A 23,921-nucleotide genomic window follows, 5' to 3' on the forward strand; every position below is an offset into this window, starting at 1 on the left:
CATAAATTGCAAATGTAATGTGCAAAATATTAGTATCGCGAGAGAACGTTGAGCTTTATTTAAATTCGTGATCGAGCTTGTTGATTGGGATTCAACGCTTTGTCGAATAACGACGAATTAGCCGACAATGGCTACATAGAAAGAAGATGCGAAAGATTAATGACGAAGATAAGAGCTGAAGGTAACAACTTCAAACTCTAAGACCTAATTATATATAATGAATGAATTCAATGAAGTTTCTATCAAAGCAAAAATCGTCAAAGCAAACACCATCTTTCTTTTGCTGCTTTTTAAAGCATCATTATAATAACAATAAATCAGTTTTTAATATTAGAAAATATAGAACACCGTATCAGTAAAAAATAAGATTTTATATAAGCTTATGTAAATTTATCGGCCACAAAAAAAAAAAAAAAAAAAAAAAAAAATAGCACTTTTTTTTTATGTTAAAGTGTATAATTGTATGACGTTTATAATGTAGAAAAATAAAAATCGATTATGAAAAGAGTAATGACATCCAAATCCAACAATCCAAAAGGATATAATTAGATGGAGTCGGCAGAGTTGGAATAGGGGTAGGGGGTTTAAAAAGTAGGCAATTTATCGTTATTGTTCTAATTATTTTTTTGTTAATTATGAAATTTCAAAACATAAAATTTTGGCTAACTTATTTTCTAATACTTTTATTATTTGTATATTAGGATATAATAAAATTAAGCAATAAATGCAAGATATAATATTTTACATTGTTATTGTTTATTGAAATTACTTCGATTGTCAAATACCGAAAAATCCTTTATGTAAAATAAGTATTACGACATTTTGGTATATAAATTATATATACTGTAATAAAATAATTATTGAACCATTGCAAAATTAAATAATATTAATTTATTTTATAACAATACGCACTCTATGTACTCAACAAGAATAATCGCAATTTTATTAGTTTACATACAGTTTTACAATTTAGGCTAAAATCTGATATTTTTAGGTTTCAATCTATCATCTAACATAGTCAATTCTTAAAAATTCAAACAAACTCTTAAACGATGCATAATTCAGCTTTGTACCAGTTGAACCTGGTTTTTATATTCTTATATAAACACAGATTATATGCATTAAAAAACTAATTTTAATTATATATATATACAACACACGCACACGCACACGCACACGCACACGCACACGCACACGCACACACACATAAATATATATATATATATATATATATATATATATTTATTTAATTATTTATTTATTTATTTATTTATTTATTTATATATATTAATTATATATATATATATATATTAAGTTTACGTTATAATACGATTACGTTGATGTACCTTCCCAGGCACGAATTAAATGTAGAGTTTTATTTAGTTTTGCACACCATTCCAATCTATCCTCTTTCGTGTCAGCCGACAACAGATGCCTATAAAATAATTATATATTAAATTATATTTGCATATTTACTATTAATAATTTGAAGCTCGAAATATAATAAAATCTTGTCTTTACCTTATCGTTGTTGCTGAACCATTTCGAACCAAAACAAGACTGTCTGTATCCCCAGTCTGAGCTGGCCTCGTTGTCTCTAATAAAAACGTGTGCGGTCTTGCGCAAATGTCTCGAGAAACCAAGTTTACATTTGTCGTTGTAACACCTGAAATTTTAATCGACCAATCTTTTAGTAAAATATTTTTTTTACTAAATGATAATTTCCAATGTAAGCTTGGGAGAAAATGTTTACTTTGTAAATCCAGGCTTCCAATAGGAGTTTTCTTACGCTCGTCGTCTGGATATTTCCAATACGATAAATTAGCTCCTTTTAATAAACACCATCTTCGATGCCATGCACCAAAACCTGAAATATCCTCGAACATGGTTAGAAAACCATGATGATCTACTGAAACTGTTAGTTCGCATGACACGTGCATTTGTAAACGACCTTCTAGAGGTGATGAAAATGGAACCTAAACGAACGATAAATGTTAATAAACGATAAAGCTCAAATCATTAAATTTAAAACATTTGTGAATAATATTGAAAGCCATAATGCTAAATGTCATCGAGAAAAAAATTTATTACTTGCCTTATTTAAAGTAAATTGCTGTCTATGAACCTCTTTTAAACTGAACACGACATATCCGGCGAGAGAAAATGATGTCGTTTGAACAGCCGATGGACCAGCAGGATTTTGAATATTTGGCATTACTAATTTACTTTCTTGCTTTAAAAATTTTTTTGGTGTCTTTGTTCCACTCTAAGATTTAAACGATATATATATATATATATATATATATACACACACACACACACACACACACACATACACATACATACATACATACATACATGCATACATGCATACATACATACATACATACTTACATACATATATACAATTATCACTGAATAGAATTAAAAAATATTTTTTGTTTATTATTTGAATAAATGTACGCGCACAGACCTTTTTGGTATTCGAGCTAGAATTACTACAGCCGCTTCCACTACTGTGAATGTGATACTTGATTTCGTGAGGAAGAATTTCCGCTCGAGTTTGAAGAGAATAAACCTCGATAATCGCTTTGAAATCACTATACAAGTCCAACATTTTCAACGTAGAGGGAAAGCGTAAACAGGAATCACCCGGCTCGGCTTGTACTACTGGAGTGGCAATCACTGTATCCAAATGACGCACCAGGCAGACAAAATGATAACGAGATTCTGGAAATTTATCGATCAATTACAAATAGAACAAACAAACAATATAAATAATATGCTTATTCATTATGTATTATTTGACAAACTTACCCGATTCTATATGACGGAAAAAGTCCCGTTTTAGGGGTAAAGTTATTGCAGAAATGGTCAGAGATCCGCTCTCTTGAACTTCAGAAGCTCCTGGAGCTACAGGTCTTATAGATCCTTCGACTTTCAATCGCTGAACTTCGTTCAATGCCGCTTGTCTTCTATGACCTATTAAATTTACAATTATATAAATAATTCAATAATTTAAATTTAAACGATAAACTTAAAATTAAGACTTTATTTGTTAAAATCAGCTAAATCTAATGCGAATAATGAAAACATTTAAATTGACTGTTGAATGTTTAATAAGATTGTATAGGTATGTTGAGAAAAATTATTTTAAAAAAATAAGCTACTTTTTATTTTTATATAGTGATGCATAAATCAATGAAGCTATTTATCAAATGGCTTTAAAGAAAAAGAACATCAATTATTAATAGTACATACTTGCAAGAAGTAAGAGTCGTTCTCCTTCAACTTGCTCACGGGAGCCACTAAATTCTATAGTAGAATTGCACAAATTCAAGGCTTGACTAGCTTGACCAATAATTGTCTGCTGTTTTTGTACTTCGTCGAGTAATTGTTTGACTTTATCTTGTACAAGAATAGCCTCTCTGTTATCGGATGACGTATAGGATACAGAATCCGTAGACGTGGGTGTACGCGAAATAACTCGTGTCGACGACTTTGGTGTCTAAAAAATAAAAAAAAAGCGTAATAAGTTTACTTGCACATTATGTACTAAGTATGTATTTATATATATTCACACGTGATTACATTTATATATACGCGTAAACACACTCGCTTGTAAATATATATATACACACACGCACGCACGCACGCACGCACGCACACACGTATCTGTATACGTATATATAAATACATTCGTACAATAAATGTACCTGTGATTGCTGTTTTCTATAAAGGCTAACACTGTGCATTAATGGCACACAGTTATCACCCTCGATAATATATTGATCATTTGTTCTTGGCGATGAAGCTGGGGAGACGATCTTAATTGGTGACCGGTAAGAACTTCTAAAAATATGATAAATTACCAATAAAAGTACTTCAAATGTCAATTAATTTTGCTTCATCTTTAAAACACTTACCCTTGTGTATATTTGAAACTGTGAGAAGCAGCCGAAGGACTTTTCCCACCTCTGTTAAGTTTTGCTGGTGTTGGACCTTCTTCTCCAGCTTCTTGAAGGGCTAAGCACTCATCAAGATATTCATCCATTTCATCGAGAACAGAAATGTCAGAGGTTGTACTGTCTGGATCGGGATCTATTGACCTCTATAACATAAAACAAATAACATTAACATTAACTTATTTTGAAAATATTTAATTTGTTATTTTAATTAAACGGCTATTTTAATAAATGCATACACAATTATTATATAATTATAAATAATTACTTAATGTGCTTGTTAAAATCAGCTTTAAAGAATTAGTTATGCTTAGATTACATATATACTATTTATGTATATATTATCGGCTGTACTAAATGAATAAGAAAAAGACAACGAATTAAATAATAGTCATCAGCTTCAACTACAATACCTTTTTATTGAAAACCGTTTGATGATTTACAACTTGCAAAATACTGCGCCCAAGGCTCGTATTTCCTATATCATCCTCATTATCGTCACTACTTTCTTGATCATAGTACTTGCTCTACAAAAAGAAAATTTTATAATATATAATTGACAAATAAATTTCTTTCGTCAATCGATCATTAAAAGGGTATTTCATAATAAATTCATTTACTCGAACAAAATACTCCGCTTCGGTTCCTGTTTCCGTATCCGTATGCTCCTCATCCAACGTTGCAGTTTCAGCTTCAGTACTGCCAGAGGTAAATTCGGTCTCCGTTTCCGTAGAGCTTGATTCGATCTTCGTTAGATCTGGATAAAGATGTCCTGGTTTCGGCGGTGACACTTTTACGCGCTTTATATCGGCAAGTTTTTTCGGGCTTCCCACAAACATTTGTCCAGGTGTTTGTCTACGAGTACAAGGCTCCTCGGAAGGTCGCTTATTCTCAAATCCTCCTTAAATTATCGTATATAAATATCACTTACTTTAGATTGTAGATCGATATTTTTATTTTTAACTAATCACACTTTTTACAATTTTCAATAATTAATTAATATTCAAATAAAGATTTTTTAAGGTTATTAAATGAGTATATTTCAATTTCATTGAAAAATTAAAAACCTTTGCTAAAAATCTATAAACACATTATAATTATTTTAATTATAGGAATCTTTTTTTTCTTTAATTTTTTCCCTATGCTTTTGCAAAATGTGGTGATAAAAAAAAAAAAAAAAAAAAAAAAAAAAAAAAAAAAATGAATTTTTGTCGAAGATTTTGACGGTTGTAAAAAAAAACTTTCGATAAATCTTATTATGTAAAATATTTCCCTTACGCATCTCATTAACAATGCGAACCAACTTCCTGCGCGACGAAGTAAATGCTTTTATCTCTCGAGTGTTCCGGATTTATATTTTTGAGCGTGAAGATTGTTTGCCATACCAATTTCTCACGAGAACTGATGAAATTAATTTTTCTATCAACTTTCGTCGATGTAGCAATTAAAATTACTAACATACTAAGATTCAATGACGCATACTTATTAATTTTACCTACGATAAGTTACGGTAAATCAAGTAAATCATTATTTTTTATTTAAAAAATATAGTTGCCTACATGATTGAAACAAAACAAAAAACAAAAACAAAAAAAAAAAAAAAACAAACATGGGATTCAGTCGAATTGATTACAAAATTGATCACGAAGTTTTTAAAAAAGCTACTACATAATCTAACGACGCGTTTGTACACGAATAATATTGAAAATAATATTGAATGTCTGCTTTAAATGAATAATCTTTAATAATATTTAATGATAAATCACGGGTAGATTATTGACACTTGTAAATATTTTAAAATGCTTAAATTGAGAATAAGAGAGCTTATACGTTGTTAAGTAATAGTAAACAAGCATGTTGAAAGAGTTTATGGTAAGAGTAATGAATATATACATATATATATATAATTACCTTGTCTTTTGGACGGTGAATTTTTAACATTTTTCAAATCGGCATTGGGCTTAATACTTTGAGTATTGGGCATAGGAGGCGGTGGTGGGGGCAGCTGCTGCTCCTAATTACAATAAAAAATAAAGAAATATAATGAGAAAGGGCATTGACGAATCGGATAATTGACTTAAAGCAATGGCGCGATAAACGTGATAAAATAGTAGCATATTTACAGGGGCAGGTGTTGGCTTAACTGGGCAAATTGGTGAACTCTTGGGGGAGTTGGGCTTGCCTTCGCTGCTCTCGCTGGTCCGTAAATTGCAGCTTACAGCCGACTGCACGATGTCGCGATTACGATTGAATCGCGACCGGAGCATCTCCAGCTCCCGTTGTCGTTCGGCTTGGACATTTTGCAAAATGTTGTTTTGCAGTTCCTGAGTGCAGGTGCCTTGTTCGAAAATCGTACGCTGGACCTCCACTACTCTTCCGGTCTCCACTTTGTTATGCGAATAAACTATTTTATTAGTGAAACCAATTTTTTTTTTTTCCACTACCCCAATTTCATATTAATATTAATGTATACTTCAACCTTCGGCCGTTACGACTTTTAATCCTCATTGTTAGGTTAAACATTTTTTTACGGGATCGTTAATATAAAGCCGTTTTTATAAACTTACGACAACTTAATGCTAATAATGACAAAAAGTGCTCGACATAAGATTTTTGTTTTTTTTTTTTTTTTTTTTTTTTTTTTTTATCAAATTTTCTATTTCCAAGACAATGGTATTTTATCGTTGGATAATTAACTTATTTGTAAAATATATACGCCCACTTTTCGCAGTTTAACATTTACCACCATATTGTGTTGCTAATAAAATATAAAACAACATACTATCTTTATTTAAAAAAAAAAAAAATAAAAAAAAAATATATATATATATATATTGTAAATTATAAAATTGCTTTTGAATAAATAAAGACTTTACGAAGAAACGTAAGTCTGGCATTTTCATTCGGTTATCCAAGTAGTATTTGACGGTGTTTTAAAGCATCGACTATAATACTTCGATATTAACCTGATATTATATCATTTCTGCTTAACCAATGCGCACTTTATTATTATTTTAATGTAAATTAAATTTATCATTTTATTGTACATGTAATTACAATGCTTATTTAACATTGTTCAAAGCTTCTTAATTTGTCGTCTTTAATTAAATTTTGAATCGAACGAAATTATTAACTGCAGACATGTATATGTAAGTAAGTTGGAAAGTAAAAGTCACTCTTACAAACGACATGATAATATAATAAATACCTGTATTATTAATAGGTGGCGATGGCCTCTCCTTTTCTTGCAACATTTTTGTAGGAACGGACATGGTGAGTGGGGCTTTTGGAATTAGAGCTTCGCCCTTGTTTCTTTCGAAGAGCGCCTTCCTCTCGGATAGCGTCATTTCCGCGACCTTTCGACTCGAACATGGATGCTTTACTTAGAACCGAACCTGGCGACTGTATGAGAGAAGTTTTAGGGGAACAATTATAACCGAATTTTGCATTTAATCGCGCACTACTAACAGATGGTGAACCGGCACCACTGGCACAACTCTTTATGGACTTTTCGGGAGTCTTCGAATGATGACTGCTGTCATTGGTGCGCAAGGACGCAGCTGGACTCGACGAGGAACTCTTATTCTCCACAACCATTTTCTCCTGCAATAATTTATTTACACTCTCAGATAATCTCAGATATTTCAATGTATAAATAATTATCCTACACTACGACTTTCTTACTTGGCTTTCTGAATTCGATCTTTCCCATTTAATAGGTCTCAATGGGCTTCCATTTTTATTTTTATTATTGAGTTTATTTATTCCGCTAGTGCTTGGCTGTGGTTCCAAACTGCTTTTCACTTGTTCATTAAATTTCGCTTGAACTCGCTCTGCTTTAGTAATAGTTGGCTTTGTCTAAAAAATGCAAATTGTCCGTATGAAAATACTTCAATCTTCTCACTAATGATGCAAAAGTGATATTGAAATGTATGCTTACCAATACCGGATGAGACAAATCATCTTCCCAATTATTAATTTCGGAAGCAAGAGCTGCCAATCTATTTAATCGCGCACATGATTTTGCCGATTTCTGTTCTTTTACATCTTCTATCTCAACGTTTTCCTCTGCCCTACTAATAGGCGAGCTCAACTCTTTTTTAATATCTACATTAATTAATTACATATGTTAATAAACAAAAGAGAAATTAATTTCTAAGATGTTAAATATATAGAATTAAGATTGGAGCTAATTTATAAATTATTTTAAAAAGTAGTAATATTAAAATTAATAATGATCTGTAGTTTAATGTCTTATTTTTAAAGTCTTGATTTTTTTTTTTTTTTTTTTTTTTTTTTTTTTTTTTTATTATTATACTAAAATAGACTAATCGTAAAAATATTTATCTACGCTCAATGTATTTAAAGGCCTTATAAATATATAAAAACATGTTTCAAATTATATATATTCTTATTATTCTGATTTCATTATTAATACGCAGATAAAAAGTAGCATACAGATTAATTAATGTTAATTTTTTATTAATACAAATTCATCACTCGTTTAAAAGCATAAAGCATATTAAGCAATAAAGTATGATACAATCTCTTTAAATTGTCTCGCTGGCATCTTCCGCTACATAGGGGCCAAGATATCACTTCCATTATGTTTCGCTTTATCATCTCACTAAAGCCACTAACACAATATTTAAGGGTTACGTGCTCTAGTCTATGTTATGAAAATGCCACTATGGCAAAACTAAACAAGTAGAGTTTTATCTATGGGCATTTGACACAACCACCATGTATATTTTATTTATTATATATAAATAATTGCCTTGCGTTTTTATCGATTTTCGTAAACAAAAGAAAATTAGATATTTAATTCAATTCGATCTCTATATTTTAATTGCACGTTTTGTTGGCATTAAACTGGTTATTATAATGGTAATTACTTTAAAATTTATGAAATATTAATATCCATGAAATATGAATGAATATCCATGAATATGAAATATTAAATCCTACAATTATTTTTAACAATAAAAATACAAGACAAATAAATTTTAAAGTATATTTATAAACTCTTTGTTATTTATCAAGCATCATTACAAGTAAATAATAATATATTTAATAAATACCTGGTACTTGCGCCAAAACAGTGTTTGCATCTCTTAATGGACTACGCCTTCTTTTAACATCATGACCAGCATTAGACAATTGTGTGTCTAGTTTTTCTCTTCTTGCTCTGGCACGTTCCAGCATGCGCTAAAATCATTTCATAAGGTTCACATTCATTTTAAAGATAATTTAAAGCTTTTAAGTTCTATATATCACTCTAACAATGATAATAATTAACTCGACATAAAAATAATAATTTCAATACAAGTATTAAAAACCATTTCGCCAAAACTGTACTAAAAGTCAAAAATTAAATCAAATTTCTTACAAAATGTACTTTAAACAATCAAATATAAATTATTATCAATATTAAAAAATTATAAAATATCATCTGTGTTCGTATTTCATTTGGAAAATAGCCTGAAAGCTTCAAATTTTCATGGGAGTAACATTCAATCAAATATTTCAAACTACAGAATTATTAGATCGTAGAAAATACTAAATATAATAAATAATCAAATGGTCAAAATATGGTACAAATTATTTGCTCTTAAATATAAATATAAATAATAGGCCAGTGCATTAATCTATTCCATATTTTCCATCTTTTTAAATGAGAGTATCATTCATAAAATCATCCATCGCTATATTTCGATCATATTATTTATTGCCTCACCAAGGCGAAATTAATGAAAATTTTCAAATACATAATCGAAATTACTATTCTTCATATTTTTAAGCTAACAATAATAATTATAATGACATAATTATCATAAATTTAGAATGTGCATATAAGTACACATATACATGTAATAAATATAGTATGTGTATATAAACATGTACATTTGTGTGACTTGAGGTAGATTAAAGTTATTACGAAATAGAAAAATTGATTAATAAAATTATTCTTTCATTTTTTAATGATATATTTGAAAAATCATAAATTGATTTAATTTGAGTAATGTTTATGGCAACTTTTTTAATTACTTGAAATTTTCTGATAAAATAGGCTATTTTTATGATATAAAAATTTTATTAAAAAAAAAAAAAAAATAACCATAACCATCGATTACAAGTCAATGAAAATTTTTAGAGAAAATACGTTTGTAAAAATGCTTGAAAATAATTTAAAAAAAGGTAAATGAAATTGAATTCAATTAGATATAATGTACAAACATATATAAAGTAGAAAAAAAATCAATTACAAATTATCAGAAATACAACTAATAATAAAATAATTGAAATTATTTTATATATATATATATATATATATATATATATATATATATATATATATATATATAATGAAAGAGAAAGAGAGAGAAGTATAAAATGTACTATATTAAGCTAAAAACAAAAAGTATATATAAAACACCATTAATATTTGAAATGACATAATTAAAATGTTATGTGCTAGTCATATAGATAGAAAAGTATGAGTAAAGTTTAATATTAAAAGGAAAATTTGTCGAAGCTCTGAACTATCTTAGTAAAATAAATATAAGGATTTATATTAAGTATTTCAATATTACTATTTTTAAAATGAACTAATTTATGAAACGACTCAAATTTTGAAAATAAAAATTTTATACAATTATAAAAGATCATCAGGATATCACTGTTGCTAATTAACTAATCTGAATGTTTCATAAAACCATTCTCAATATTAAATAAAAAAATTAATCTATTTTAAGTAACTACTTGTGTATATATTTTGTAATTATTTCATTATTATATTTCTCCAATAATAGATTAATTATTTGTTAAATATATTATTACATTTCATTTATAATAGAATAATTATTAAATCCAAATTGCATACAACTGCACTTCCTTGAATTTTAATAAGTAATTTTCATTTAGTTTTTATTTTTAATCGATAGTTATTTTTATTTTGTTTTTATACGCCCATAACAAAATTGGTAAAAAAATGAAAGAATTTAAAGTATTTTTAAAATGTTGGTTAAGTAAAACTTAGGTTTTTTTGTTTAAATTATTAAATGTCGGACTTTATAATTATGAAATTAATTAGTGCCTTCCACATATATGCTTATATTTTACAAATTATATCGAAATATATAAAATTTATACGAACTTTCATTTAGATAAACTTATGCTTTTCATTTAATTTCTATTTATAAAATACAATTAATAAATATGAAATTATATATATTCATCTTTGAATGAAGTAAATAATATAAATTGAATTCTTACAAAAATTTTGTTTCAGAGTTATGTACATACGTGCATTTGTAATAAATTTATTGAATTAGTATTAATATAAATAACCGTTTAAACAAAATAGTATGAAATACGAGGTTATAAATGTATAATTTTTGTAAATAATTCCCATTATTAAAATTGTATCATAAATTAATTGTATTAGTTAAATATAAATATATACGTTTCGAAACAATTTTATGAAAATATTAAAAGAAAATACATCCCATTATTTAATATCCTTATAATATTGTATTGTACGGGATTTATTAAGCGAGTCTGCCGTTAGATATAGACCCCATAACAATTGTTTTCAACAAAAGATATAAGAGCATTTATTTACAGATTAAGGCACAAATATAATAAGTAACGTTGATTATCTTTGTGAAAAACTATGCAATATACTTTTCAATAATTATGGCAGAACGATGATTTTATATATTTTAACCATAAAATTCTACATACTTACATTATAAAATATTGCGTTGTATATTCTAACATGCGAGCACTACACAATAAATTTTCCTTTGATTATCATATATTGATTATACATTAGCTTTTTTTATTTGAATATTAGAGCGGCGTCTTTGTCTTAAGAAAAAGAAATTTTTTTCATCAAAAATTTGAAATATCCTATCTTGTCGAACTTATCCGATATTCTCTCTCATAACGTTTCTACATACATGTATATGCGTTAAATATTAAGAAATTAATACAATCTAATATATTATCTAATATAAATCAAATATAACAAGATTAGTGTCTTATTATTATAGATATTAAATAATATTCGAAGAATATTGTTAAAGATATTTAAAAAAATTTAATTTAGAAAGTTTTATGTAAACGATCTGCTCTGGTAAAAGCTTAATTATCTTTAAAAAAAAAAAAACAAAAATAGTTGGTTTATGATTTAATGTAATGTTTTTATCTGAAATTTAAATTTAAATTTAACGAAATTAACACTATATTTTTATTTAAAAAAAAAAAAAAGTCATTTTAAGACTTGAACGTCTGAATATCGTTAACTTTAACAATAGTTTAATTATTCAAATTATTATTGTTCATAGCATTATAAATATGTAAAAAAATAATAATAAAATAAAAATTAAAAATTAATATCAATCGGGGTGTTGGATAATATTAAATTTAAACAATTAATGTCTATAATTGTTTCCCAATATTTTGTAATTCACCATACACCATACCAAAATAGTTTTTAACACATCGTTTTACACGTTGTACGCAGAAACTCTGTTCCTAGCAAATGTCGGACAGATTCGACGTAGTTCGCCATTTGAAATCTTGAATAAACATAATTTACGACCTTTTATATATTTGATGAAGGAACACACATAATAAACCAAATTACATATTTATATAAATTAAACGTAAAATAATAATTTTAACATAAGACCATTGTAATAAAGATACATAAAAAAAACATACATTATTTTATTTTAAATTGTTTGCGAATATTGTTACTAATTTTATTTGAAAAAACATGATAGATAAATTTTAAATTATATATATTTTTAATTAAATCTTCTTAATTATTTTTAATTAAATTATTTACATTCTTATTACAAACTTGGTTATTCCCTGTTTGCTTCTTAAAGCATTATTCATCTGGACTATATTACACATGGACACCGTATGTGTTTCATTACATAAAGAGCAACTTACTATGCTATTAAAAGAATTGATATATATTTCTTTATAATAACGATAAAGAATGTAACTTGTTATATTATAATTGAAGCTCTTGTGTATTATCATGATTAAAATGTTAATCGTTAATAATTAAAATGTGTGTGTGTGTGTGTGTGTATATATATATATATATATATATATATATATATATATATATATATGAACGTTTAAAAATTAAAAAGTATAATAAAATTACTTGGCTCATAAGAAAGTTGAACAAAAATTTTTTTAAATAATATCGTCACATAATGCATAATGAATATTCTAATTGTAAACATTTAATATCATTATAAAAATGTAAATATGAGTATGAAAATTATATATTATGTTTATACCAGCATAATACTTTACGACAATAAAATCAATGTGCATGTGCGAATGCATTAATGTAAATTAATGATTCGCATATATGTAGAAATTTCGAAAACTTGGATCTCTTGAGATTTATCTAATTACTGAATGAATTTAATTCATCGGCGCGGAATTTTAAGTGATCGAATTTCAAATGTTGCATATACGAAATGCTTACACAAAGATAATAAAGACCTTTCAAATGCACATACGAGATCCTCACAGTCACCACATTCATAGTATTGGATTACTATGGTAGGATGGGACAAGAGAGGGAGAGGACTTACGCTCCAATATCTCTTCATTCAGTCATTAGAGTTTATATGTTTCTTTTGGAATTAAAAGAAGAAAAAAAGGTTAAAGCATTATTAATATATTTAAAATAATAAATTTTCTTCTTTAAATCATTTAAAACAATAATTGTTTAATTGCCGTTGCGTCTTCACTGATCCTAGCATTTATTCGTAAGCTTTTTCTGCGTATTTTACTATTATTAACAGTGGTAATTAATATTAAGCATAAGATCATGTTATACATGATTGGAAGAGTGAAATTTTATTTTTTACCACCTTTAGTCTCAAGTTTTAAAACTGAAGTTCAAAAGAAAGAAAGAAAGAAAGGTAAAAAAAGAAAAACAAAGCCTAACGTTTTCTTTAAAACGTCTCCTTTTTAAACGAAGGCGTACGAGAGTAATAAACCATACCCTATTATCATAGGACGTGACACGAATCTCTGATTTTTTTTCTAATTTTCATCCCTTTATAGCTATAATGGAAAAGTACTCGAAATAAGTTTTAACGAAATATCATAAATATTCACAACACGCGTCTATGCGTGTACATTTGTTTGTCTAACGTTTATCATTGTTTTATCAAAATAAAAATAAAAATTCATATTTAAAAAAAAGGTTTGACATTGGTGTAGCTTCTGCGACCAGAATTCCCCAATGATTGTGAGTTATAAATTTTAAGATGTACAAATTCGAGGAAGAAATTGGTGAAAATAGTCACGTCCAAAAGGTGTAAAAGCAACGGAAAAGTTGCCGAGGAGGTGGAGGACAAAAGTGAGCATTGCCAATACCTGGAGGCAGTTAAGGACTAGGCGTAGCATGAATAATGCTGACCCTAGGCTCTAAAATCCCGACCCAGTAGAACATTTAATCGGATTTAGGGCAGGTAAGCGGCGAACGCACGCCTCCGCCGTTGGTAGGCAAACTCCCTCTCACCACCACCACCACCACCCCCCCCCCCCCCCCCGCCCCCCCCCCCAAAAAAAAAACCAACTCACATCACCGCGCCATTTAACGCCCATTATTTATAAGAGCGATTATCGAGTTGCGCAACTTAAATATTACAGAGTCTTTGTACAGGCTTCTTTCTTTCATTAAGGTAAGGCTTTTATTTCTTTTATCTCTGATCATTTTCCCGTATTAAATAATGAGCAGGCGTTTGGTAACTTATTTTAGGAAGTTTTTCGTGTTTTTGAGATACGATGGAAAGAAACATTTTCTTTCGTCGCTTTATACATTAATGTATGCAATTCCATTAGAAAGTAAAAAATTTTGAAAGAAAGAAAAAAATTCCTTTAACAAAGTAACGATGAAGTTGGAGCAGTGCCGAGGCTTTGTAAAATAATGAACGTCGAGTGAAATAAAACAATTACGCCTTACCTGTGTGAAAGGGTCCATTGTCTTTGGCTCTCGTTTGCCTCGCGTGTTTTCTCGTATATCTCTCCGGTTCCTCCCCGACGCTCATCAAAGTCTTTATCTCGCGATAGCGACTGTTTCCTCGTCTCCTTTGCTTCTTTCAAACTCCCCCTCGATATCCAGCAGAGTTTGTCCGCAGCTGCCTAGGCGCGAATCCCCGCGCTCGCGTACCTAAGTGCGTACGCTATGCTTTGTACGGCTTTCGGCCGTTGAGTTCAAAATACGAGCGCTCGGTCCGAAGAAATCAAATGTCCCCGGTTTGTTTAATTGGCGAGCTCGTTATTATTAGGAACTCGCGTAGCATTATTCGTCCGCGGACCCCCTGCGAATATTTCCCTGACTACTTCGCTATTTATTCCCGTATTTTACTCCAAAAAGAACGGCCAGCAACGGGTGGGAAAACTTTAAAAACACTCGTAGCGTCGTGCGCGCCTGCCGCCACTGAAAAGCCTCGCAAACAGTGAACGGATGGTCGGGCCGCGTGCAACGTTGCCACGACTCTTTTTTTTTACCGAACCTACGACCGTCGCGTCTCTCACGGTTACGTGACTTTCGCGAAAATTCGGCGCCAACATTTAAATATCCTATTTACCAAGATGCCTTATAACCGAAAAAATTTTTAACAAATTTTTATAAGTAACTGATCTCGAGTAAAGTCATTATATATTACCTACCAGATTGCTTTCACGCTCATCTTATTTATTGAACATCTATTTTATATTGGCCATCGAGTGCTTCGTGCCATTGAAAAATATCGTATTATGTTGTATAACATAGAGATTATCTTGAATCGTGATAAATTACATATTAAAGATAAATACTCGTTAAATCATCGACAACATGTAAATAATAATTAAGAATATCTTCGAAACATTATTTTAAATATTGTTATAACCCGCTGCTATTTATTAAAAATGCACTGAATATCAATATCGACAATATAAAGAAATTCACATATCGTGACGAATTTTTATTTGTAACTTTTTGCATTTTATTCTTAATTATATAATTAAATATTGTTAATCGTACGCGATGGTATTATTAATGTAATATTTTAATGTAACTCTTACAAATTTAAAAATATTTATTTTTTTTTTTTTTTTTTTTTTTTTTTTTTTTTTGAAATTTAAATCGTGCAAAATGAATGGCAACGATATTTGGCAACATCGCATTTAAATTGTCGTTACAGAGAACCTCATAGGAGAATTTAAATTTTCCTTCTTAATCAATTCGTCTCGTGTGATTTAGGAATGTAACTGTTACACCAAACTATACTTAAAAATGAGAATGTTTCGCAATATTAAAAAAAAATTTTTTTTCTAATATACCCTATTATTTAAAATGAACTGTATGTGAATATATTTATTACATATAATTGTCGACTTTGCGTTTATTTTAATTAATTTTAATGTTTTTATACGATGATACCTATTTTAAAATTCCGAACTATCGGAATTAATATTAGTATTGAAAAATAAATATAAAAAAATTTTTATCAATATGCAATCAATATTATGTTTTCGAAATAAATATTACATTTTATGCACATTAAAGAAATAATTAACATTATCGCATTTCACATATTCACTATGAAGTAAAATCTTTAAATACGTGTAATTATTTTTAACTAATCATTTTAAACGAAGAAGTTTCCTTATTTTCCGCTCTACGCCTGTTTATCTACATTGTTTGTTTGTAGTATAAATAACGACCGTAAATCGTGATTATTAATTCACAATTTGAATGTAATTTTACATTCAATTATTTAGAAATAAAATTATTAATATACAATTACATATCAATATTATTGCCAAACTTTTTCGATCTTTTCGAAAGTTTTCTTAAAGGAATGTTGCTTAGTTTTATATTGTTTATATTCATCTAACCTTAAAAATGGAATTGGCTTCCTTACTTAGAAATTATATTGCTTCCAAAAAACGTGAGTTTTTATAAATAAATTGATCAGTGCTTTATTAAAGTATTAACAAATACATTTTTATATATTTTAATTAGTTTCGAATGACCCAGCTGAAGATGAAAATGAAATGGAAAGGAGAGAGGATCAGCATTTTCAAGCAGTTTATGGAAAGTGGAAAGGTGCAGATGCTAAAGATACAGACATAACTTATAAAGTGATACCTAAATTTTATTTTAAGGTAAATTCATCATGTTTTGAGTATATTCATTAATTCGAAATTATTTAGAAAATGTTATTCTGTAGTGAAAAAATTAATGAACTTAACGAATCGATTGAATAAGCTGTCCTTTTAACTCGATATATGCAGATTCCCAAAGAAAATGAAATATTGCCACAAAAGCTTAGAGAAGAAACAAGAGCACTATTTTTACAAAGGCGTTCCAGACAATTATTAGATAATAATGAATTGAAAGCATTATGGGTGCTACTCGATGAACATCACAGTCCTCCCATATCCGGAGATGAGCAATTAATCAATTACGAAGACTTTAAAAAAGTTGGCAAACTTGCTGGTGCAAAATATAACCTGTATTTTACTGCTGTTGTTTTTGCCAAATTACAGCAGGGAGATCCACGTGGAAGAATTAGCATTATGGCACTTTTTAATTATGTCATGAGGAAAGTGTGGCTGCATCAGACTCGAATAGGACTGTCGTTATATGATGTTACAGGACAAGGTTATCTTCGCGAATCGGTAAGTGCCAATTATTTCTCTAATTTATTAGATTTATTTTACATATTAGGTTAAACATTCTAATAAGCAGTAGAAATCATTTCTTGTTGGTTGCATTAAAAATAAGTTAATATAACAATTATGCAGAGTAATTATTTATAATAATGTGTGTTTATTAAATATATAAATAGTATTTAATTTACTAAAAGGTACTTATATTTTACAGGATTTAGAAAATTATATTTTGGAATTAATTCCGTCGCTTCCTCAGCTCGAAGGACTGGAAAAATCATTTCACTCGTTTTATGTTTGTACCGCAGTTAGAAAGTTTCTTTTTTTCTTGGATCCTCTTAGGACTGGAAGAGTACGTATACAAGATATTTTAGCATGCAGTTTTTTAGATGATCTTTTGGAACTACGCGATGAAGATTTACCAAAAGATCATCAAGAAGCGAATTGGTTTTCAGCGCCGTCTGCACTGAAAGTATATGGTCAATATTTAAATCTTGATAAAGATCACAATGGCATGCTTAATAAGGAAGAATTATCTGGGTAAGACTCGATAATACTTATAAAATTGAATAAAAACTCTTAAGCATTTTGAATATCTATTATATTTTAATTTAAACAAATTATTGAATAGATATGGAACTGGTACATTAACTGGAGTTTTTCTTGAAAGAGTTTTTCAAGAATGTCTAACTTACGAAGGAGAAATGGATTACAAAACATATCTTGACTTTGTACTTGCATTAGACAATCGTCACGAACCCCAAAGTTTACATTACTTATTTCGAATTTTAGATATTAATAATCGAGGTTATCTGGATATATTTTGTCTGAATTATTTTTTCAGGGTAAGAAAATAAAGCCACATTCAATTCTAGAACAAAGTAACGAATTTACACGATTTTTATTTATTACTACACAAAAAAAACATTAAAATTTACCTTTTAGTGGCATTATTGGTATTTTTCTATCGCTAAATTTATATTAATGCAGTTAATTTGTAATAATGATTAAGAAAAATTTGAAAACTATATCGTTATTTTTATTAATATAAAAGTATTATGAAAAATAAAATCAATGTAATTTATAGGCAATTCAAGAGCAAATGACTATGCTTGGACAAGAACCTGTAAGTTTTGAAGATGTAAAAGATGAAATATTTGATATGGTGAAACCATCAGATCCATATAAAATTACACTACAAGATCTTTTATCTTGGTAAATATTTATGGAAAGTTTTAACATTTAATGCTTTATGTAATTTATTTGAATTTTCACGCTTTCATAAATATTTCTGATTTCAGTGGTAAAGGTGATACTATGGTTAGTATTTTAATTGAATTTCATTGTTTTTGGGCATATGAAAACCGGGAAGCAATGGCAATAGATAGTGGAGATGAATCATCTCATGTATGACAACTGTGATTTTATTATTAGTTATAATAATTTCATAATTTATTTTTTTATAATGCAATATATACGTATATATATATATATATATATATATATATATATATATATTTTGATTAATTTTGTAAGACATAACAAGTGCCTTATTGATTTAATAAAATACAAAATACACAAACACACATGTATTTATTAACAACCCACAATTTTTTCTTCCTCGTCTAATGCGCGCGTTGTTATTGAACCATAAAATTTGTTTACAAATGGTGGATACATGGTAACATTTTATCATTTAACCATAATCAATTAAGCTTTATTTAAATATGGCAGAAAATATATTATCATCTTGGGAAGTTGAAGCTTTCATAGAGAATTTACAAGCTTCAAATCTCGAAAATATTGGGTCAAAAGGGTGAATATAAAAATATTTGCGCGTTAAAACAACTTAAATTATTTCAAAAATAAAATTATGTCAGTGTATGTTTATTCTGTAGATGGTTTGAATATCATAAGAAATTGATGCTTTTAAACCAACAAAGTATATTTGAAATAAGTGGTTTACAAGAAGAAAGCGTGAAAGAGTGGTTTATTACATTTAAAAAAGTTAGTAACAATCCCACATGTACTTATTAATTTTATTCATTGATCACAAATTACAATATTCATAATTTTAGATTCCCATTTTAGTTTATGAAGCTATTCAAATAATGATATGGAAAACGAAAGTTTTTCCATTAATGATTGAATTATACGGAGAGCCAACAAATACTTTTTTTGTATTTAGTGTATTTTATCATGAAGGAATATCAGTTTCGCTGCTTGAAAATGTCTTGTATTACTCTGATAGTGCAGAAACTATAAGCGACTATATAATTGATTTAATAGACTATGCTGTGAATTATCTAACAATGCTTTTGTATTCGGATAAATCAAAAGCATCCACTGATAACAGGTAAATAAATTTACAATTTGAAATTGGAGCTTACAAAAATTATTAATAATTAATTGTCTTTAGTACGTGTCTGGATGACTTGATGGATACAAAATCAAAAATAGAATTTGATATTGGTATGAGGTGTATCTCTATCATACGCTATTTAGCTGAATTTGCTGATAATTTACCTCTTTGCGCGCTATCACGAATGTTGAGCATAAACGATGTCCCTTATTTATTTTCTCAATTAATTGAATTGCAGCCATGGAAAAAACGTAACGATAAAGGTAATAAGTATCTTTAAAACTATAATTATACAAACTTAATGTAATAGAAATAAATAAATGTACATACGCAGGCGAAATAATGATTTACAATGGAAAATGGGAAAAATTAGAAGACGAAAATATGGATAAGATTTGTAATTTTGAGGGCCAAGTATGGTTTGGTCTCAGAGAACTTTTACTCAATCCAAAATGTGCACCGTATTACGATATTACGGAAGTTCGAATGTCTCAATTATTAAAAGTATATTGAACATTTGTATAACATCAAAAGAATAGGAATTTCATAATTTTCATGAATAATTTCACTTCAGTTGCAGAAATATATCCAAGAGCATGTTCTTGACCAAATAGCTCCATTGATAGAACTTCGAAGATGGCTAAGCTATTTAAACATAACTTCGCAAACCCCAAATAAGCAGCGACCAATAAATGTTGAAATGATTCCAGAAGTAATAATTAATATAAAATTTTATCAAGAAACTTATTATAAAACCAACTTTATTGTATTGCAATTTTTAGATAAGCAATTCAATTAAAGAAAAACACGATAAAAGATGGAAGAGATTAGCAGAACATCACGCTAAAACTTTATTTTCAAAAGATATAGAACATATTAAAAGTATGGCACAAATTTTAAGCGACGCCTATGATTTTGATAAACTTGATATCATAGATACTAAAAAGTGTCAGCGATGCAAGAAAGTTGCAAAGCATCGATGTTCAAGATGCAAAGAATCTTGGTATTGTGGAAGGTACATTGTAATCTTAATTAATTTTGAAAATTAAATTAAACAATTGTTTATTAAAAATACGATTTTATATAATACAAGAATTAAGAATACTTAATTAAATACAATAATTAAAAATTTTATTTTAGAGAATGCCAAGTTAAAGATTGGACAAATCATAAAATCATTTGTGAACAAATTTTAAAAGCAAAAGAAAAATGTAATGAAAGTGATTAATAAAATATCAGCAACGCTTCGATATTTTAAGCCTTAGATTTCCCATAAAAGTAAATTTATCTTAATAAAATAAATAAAATAACTTGTAGTTTCTTTTGAATAAATTTTATTAAAAGATACCTAGTGTACAGAACTTTGTTTCAAATATTCCATAAGAACATCCTTAGCTGGAGTCTCTTCTCCAAAGTCCTGAAATAAAAATATTTATGTTTGATAAGTCGTATTATTTATTTTAATCGAACAAATCCCGATACATTATCTTAAATTATTGGTATAGCTTATTTCAGCATAATCTTTTAAGTTTCAACAGGTAAAGAGGAATTTGAGTTATAATCGAAATAATAATGTTTACCAAAAATTAATGAAGTTGTTGATAATTTAAAAATCCTATATTATAATAATTATAAAATCAGTGATAATAATGGTTCGTATAATTTACATTAAAGATTAGAATGGAAGTTTGAATTTAAAGATGTGCAATTTTTTAAATAACAAGATCAAATAATAAATTTTATTTGATAAATACAGAAGATAATGTTTACCTTAATAACTACACAAGAGCAGCCAACAACTTTCCTGGCTTTGCCAGCATTATCAATTTTACACAGACCGGCCCATTCGCCTAACTTCTTATTATTATCCACTTTAATTAAGGGAATCTGATGTTCATTGCATAGCGCTTGAACAAGTTTTTTATACATAGGTTCGTCGCAATTTTCTGCTAAAATGCACAACATAGCTTGTCTCCTAGAATATACAATTTTTTGTTAATAAATGTATAGAATAAACGATAAATATTAATTATGTAAATACAATATAATCAGAAAGGCTTGCATCAGCATATTTTTAAAATTTGGGTTCGTCTAAGAAGAGGGAGCCTAGTTATCATCATTTGATAAATTAAAAATAAGCAATTAATATTAAGTCTTGTATTATTACATCGATTATCAAGTCCCATTAAAACTTAACACTAATCCAAAAAAAAAATCTACTTACTTGTCAAGAACCTTTGCTGCTTCGTGAAGACCATGTACAACTCCATCGTGAATTGTGGCATTCTTTAAAACGTCTTGAAGTGCCGTATGCACGTCCATTTGCCCTCCTGCCATCATCGCAGAGGGCACATCGTCTCTGAAAATAAAAAAATACAAATATTAAACCAATTATCTACCGGGACTTTTTTACAATTGCGCCAATTTGTAATTATAGGTTATAGCAATAACGAGTAGCAGTATTTATAACCACAAAAATTCTTAAATTAATTTAAGCAAGAAGTAATATATTTTAAATATTTTGACCAATAAAAAACATACGATACTCATGATTTAACATTTAAAAAAATAAATAAAAACTACGTCCAAGTTACTTACGTTTCCACGTCAGACATACTTGTCAAAAGCTTTTATGCCTAAAAATAAATAAATAATATTAGATTTTAAATATTCATGGATTAATCTCATGGATTTCTTATATAATTATTATAAAGATGTCCATGTTAATAGTCGATTTCTATAAACACAACACATGACACGCGTCCTTTACCTTTTCTCAATCAGGAAAGAGAAATGGCCACGCTTTTATGCCGCTACCATAATGAATATTTTAGAACGGAAAAACACAACTTGCTTACTGCGCCATCTACATAAAATTTCATAAAATTATTCCATTTATGAAAGTTTTATGAAAGGGCAGTGTGGCTTCTTTTTACCGACCCATTTCAAATAAATATAATTCGTTGACAATTGGCGAATTTATCTGAACTTTTCATACGTGCGCTTGAAATTATAATAATGTATATTACAACTTCAATATACACCTTTCATTTTATTTAGAGTCGTAATGCTAAATGACTGACATAATCATGTAAAATTAATTAATGAATTCCACAAAAAAAATTGGAAATTCAGCATTTTAATAATTAGCTTATTAATTACCTTAATGAAAAAAGAAAGGAAAAAAAACAAGAATTCTCTATAAATCAGTAAGATTTTTAATGATTTCTAAAATTCTATAAAAATTTTTAAAATAAGTCATGTAATAAAACTTAAATTTTGTATTTGTACAAAAATGACATTAAAATAATTATAAGGATATGGAAGAAAAACACATTTAAGAAACTTATTGACAACTTGTTTTGCGAATATTTTATTCTATAAATACAAACGCCCTTACACACCTTACGTTATTCGATAAATTGTACGCTGCTTTCCAATTCTTCTAATTGTAAGTTAATATTTCATTTTTTGCAAAATGATGCAAAGCTTTCATCATTTTTTATAAGTACAACTATTTCCAGTATTCGAGATTCTATTTATATATAATTATTCACCGGCATTATACACTATTTACAATATAAAAAGACAATTGTAAATTACAAAAAAAATTCTAACACAATTTAAAGTTATTGTCAAATACAAAGGTATAATTAAATATACAATTACATTTCATTGGTAAGTATATTTCTTTAAAAAATAACACATTATTATTTTATTCATTAAAATAAGACGAGAATGAAGTATTTATTTTAATTTTCTATTTACATTGGGTGTTTCCTCAATATTTTAGGAAAAACTTCTATGTGAATTAAGAAAAATTTCTAAATACTTAATTGATAGTTAAAAAAAAAAAATATATATATATATATATATATATA

General features: G+C 28.0%; 4 protein-coding genes across 4 annotated transcripts; 2 read left to right on the forward strand and 2 right to left on the reverse strand.

Annotated features, from left to right (window-relative positions):
- Window positions 1-1,329: 1,329 nt before the first annotated feature.
- On the reverse strand, window positions 1,330-15,447 carry LOC105359990 (actin-binding protein anillin). Its single transcript, XM_011496761.1, is given in 19 exon segments — window positions 1,330-1,435; window positions 1,522-1,666; window positions 1,754-1,976; window positions 2,096-2,266; window positions 2,474-2,730; window positions 2,818-2,982; window positions 3,262-3,508; window positions 3,717-3,849; window positions 3,927-4,111; window positions 4,379-4,492; window positions 4,586-4,863; window positions 5,934-5,979; window positions 6,089-6,369; window positions 7,174-7,319; window positions 7,321-7,568; window positions 7,650-7,823; window positions 7,906-8,072; window positions 9,047-9,173; window positions 14,980-15,447. Coding segments are annotated over 19 exon segments (3,228 nt in total). The 5' UTR covers window positions 14,998-15,447; the 3' UTR covers window positions 1,330-1,332.
- Window positions 15,448-16,809: 1,362 nt separating this feature from the next.
- LOC105359688 (serine/threonine-protein phosphatase 2A regulatory subunit B'' subunit gamma-like) lies at window positions 16,810-19,154 on the forward strand. Its single transcript, XM_011496333.1, has 7 exons — window positions 16,810-16,954; window positions 17,029-17,171; window positions 17,301-17,687; window positions 17,893-18,218; window positions 18,310-18,523; window positions 18,766-18,893; window positions 18,980-19,154. Exons 1-7 carry the CDS (start codon window positions 16,909-16,911, stop codon window positions 19,089-19,091), a joined length of 1,356 nt encoding a protein of 451 aa, XP_011494635.1. The 5' UTR covers window positions 16,810-16,908; the 3' UTR covers window positions 19,092-19,154.
- A 211-nt stretch (window positions 19,155-19,365) lies between these two features.
- Window positions 19,366-21,195, forward strand: Zmynd10 (zinc finger MYND-type containing 10). Its single transcript, XM_011496762.1, has 8 exons — window positions 19,366-19,494; window positions 19,577-19,685; window positions 19,757-20,034; window positions 20,098-20,303; window positions 20,375-20,544; window positions 20,615-20,749; window positions 20,823-21,062; window positions 21,181-21,195. Exons 1-8 carry the CDS (start codon window positions 19,406-19,408, stop codon window positions 21,193-21,195), a joined length of 1,242 nt encoding a protein of 413 aa, XP_011495064.1. The 5' UTR covers window positions 19,366-19,405.
- A 162-nt stretch (window positions 21,196-21,357) lies between these two features.
- On the reverse strand, window positions 21,358-22,785 carry RpS12 (ribosomal protein S12). The gene is made up of 4 exons (XM_011496334.1): window positions 22,639-22,785; window positions 22,265-22,399; window positions 21,811-22,015; window positions 21,358-21,457 (listed from the first exon to the last, which is right to left on the reverse strand). The coding sequence occupies exons 1-4, from the start codon at window positions 22,653-22,655 to the stop codon at window positions 21,389-21,391; spliced, it is 426 nt and encodes a 141-aa protein (XP_011494636.1). The 5' UTR covers window positions 22,656-22,785; the 3' UTR covers window positions 21,358-21,388.
- Between the last annotated feature and the right edge of the window lie 1,136 nt (window positions 22,786-23,921).

The sequence above is a fragment of the Ceratosolen solmsi genome, unplaced genomic scaffold (assembly GCF_000503995.2).
Source record: "Ceratosolen solmsi marchali unplaced genomic scaffold, CerSol_1.0 scaffold29, whole genome shotgun sequence".
Classification (NCBI taxonomy): domain Eukaryota; kingdom Metazoa; phylum Arthropoda; class Insecta; order Hymenoptera; family Agaonidae; genus Ceratosolen; species Ceratosolen solmsi.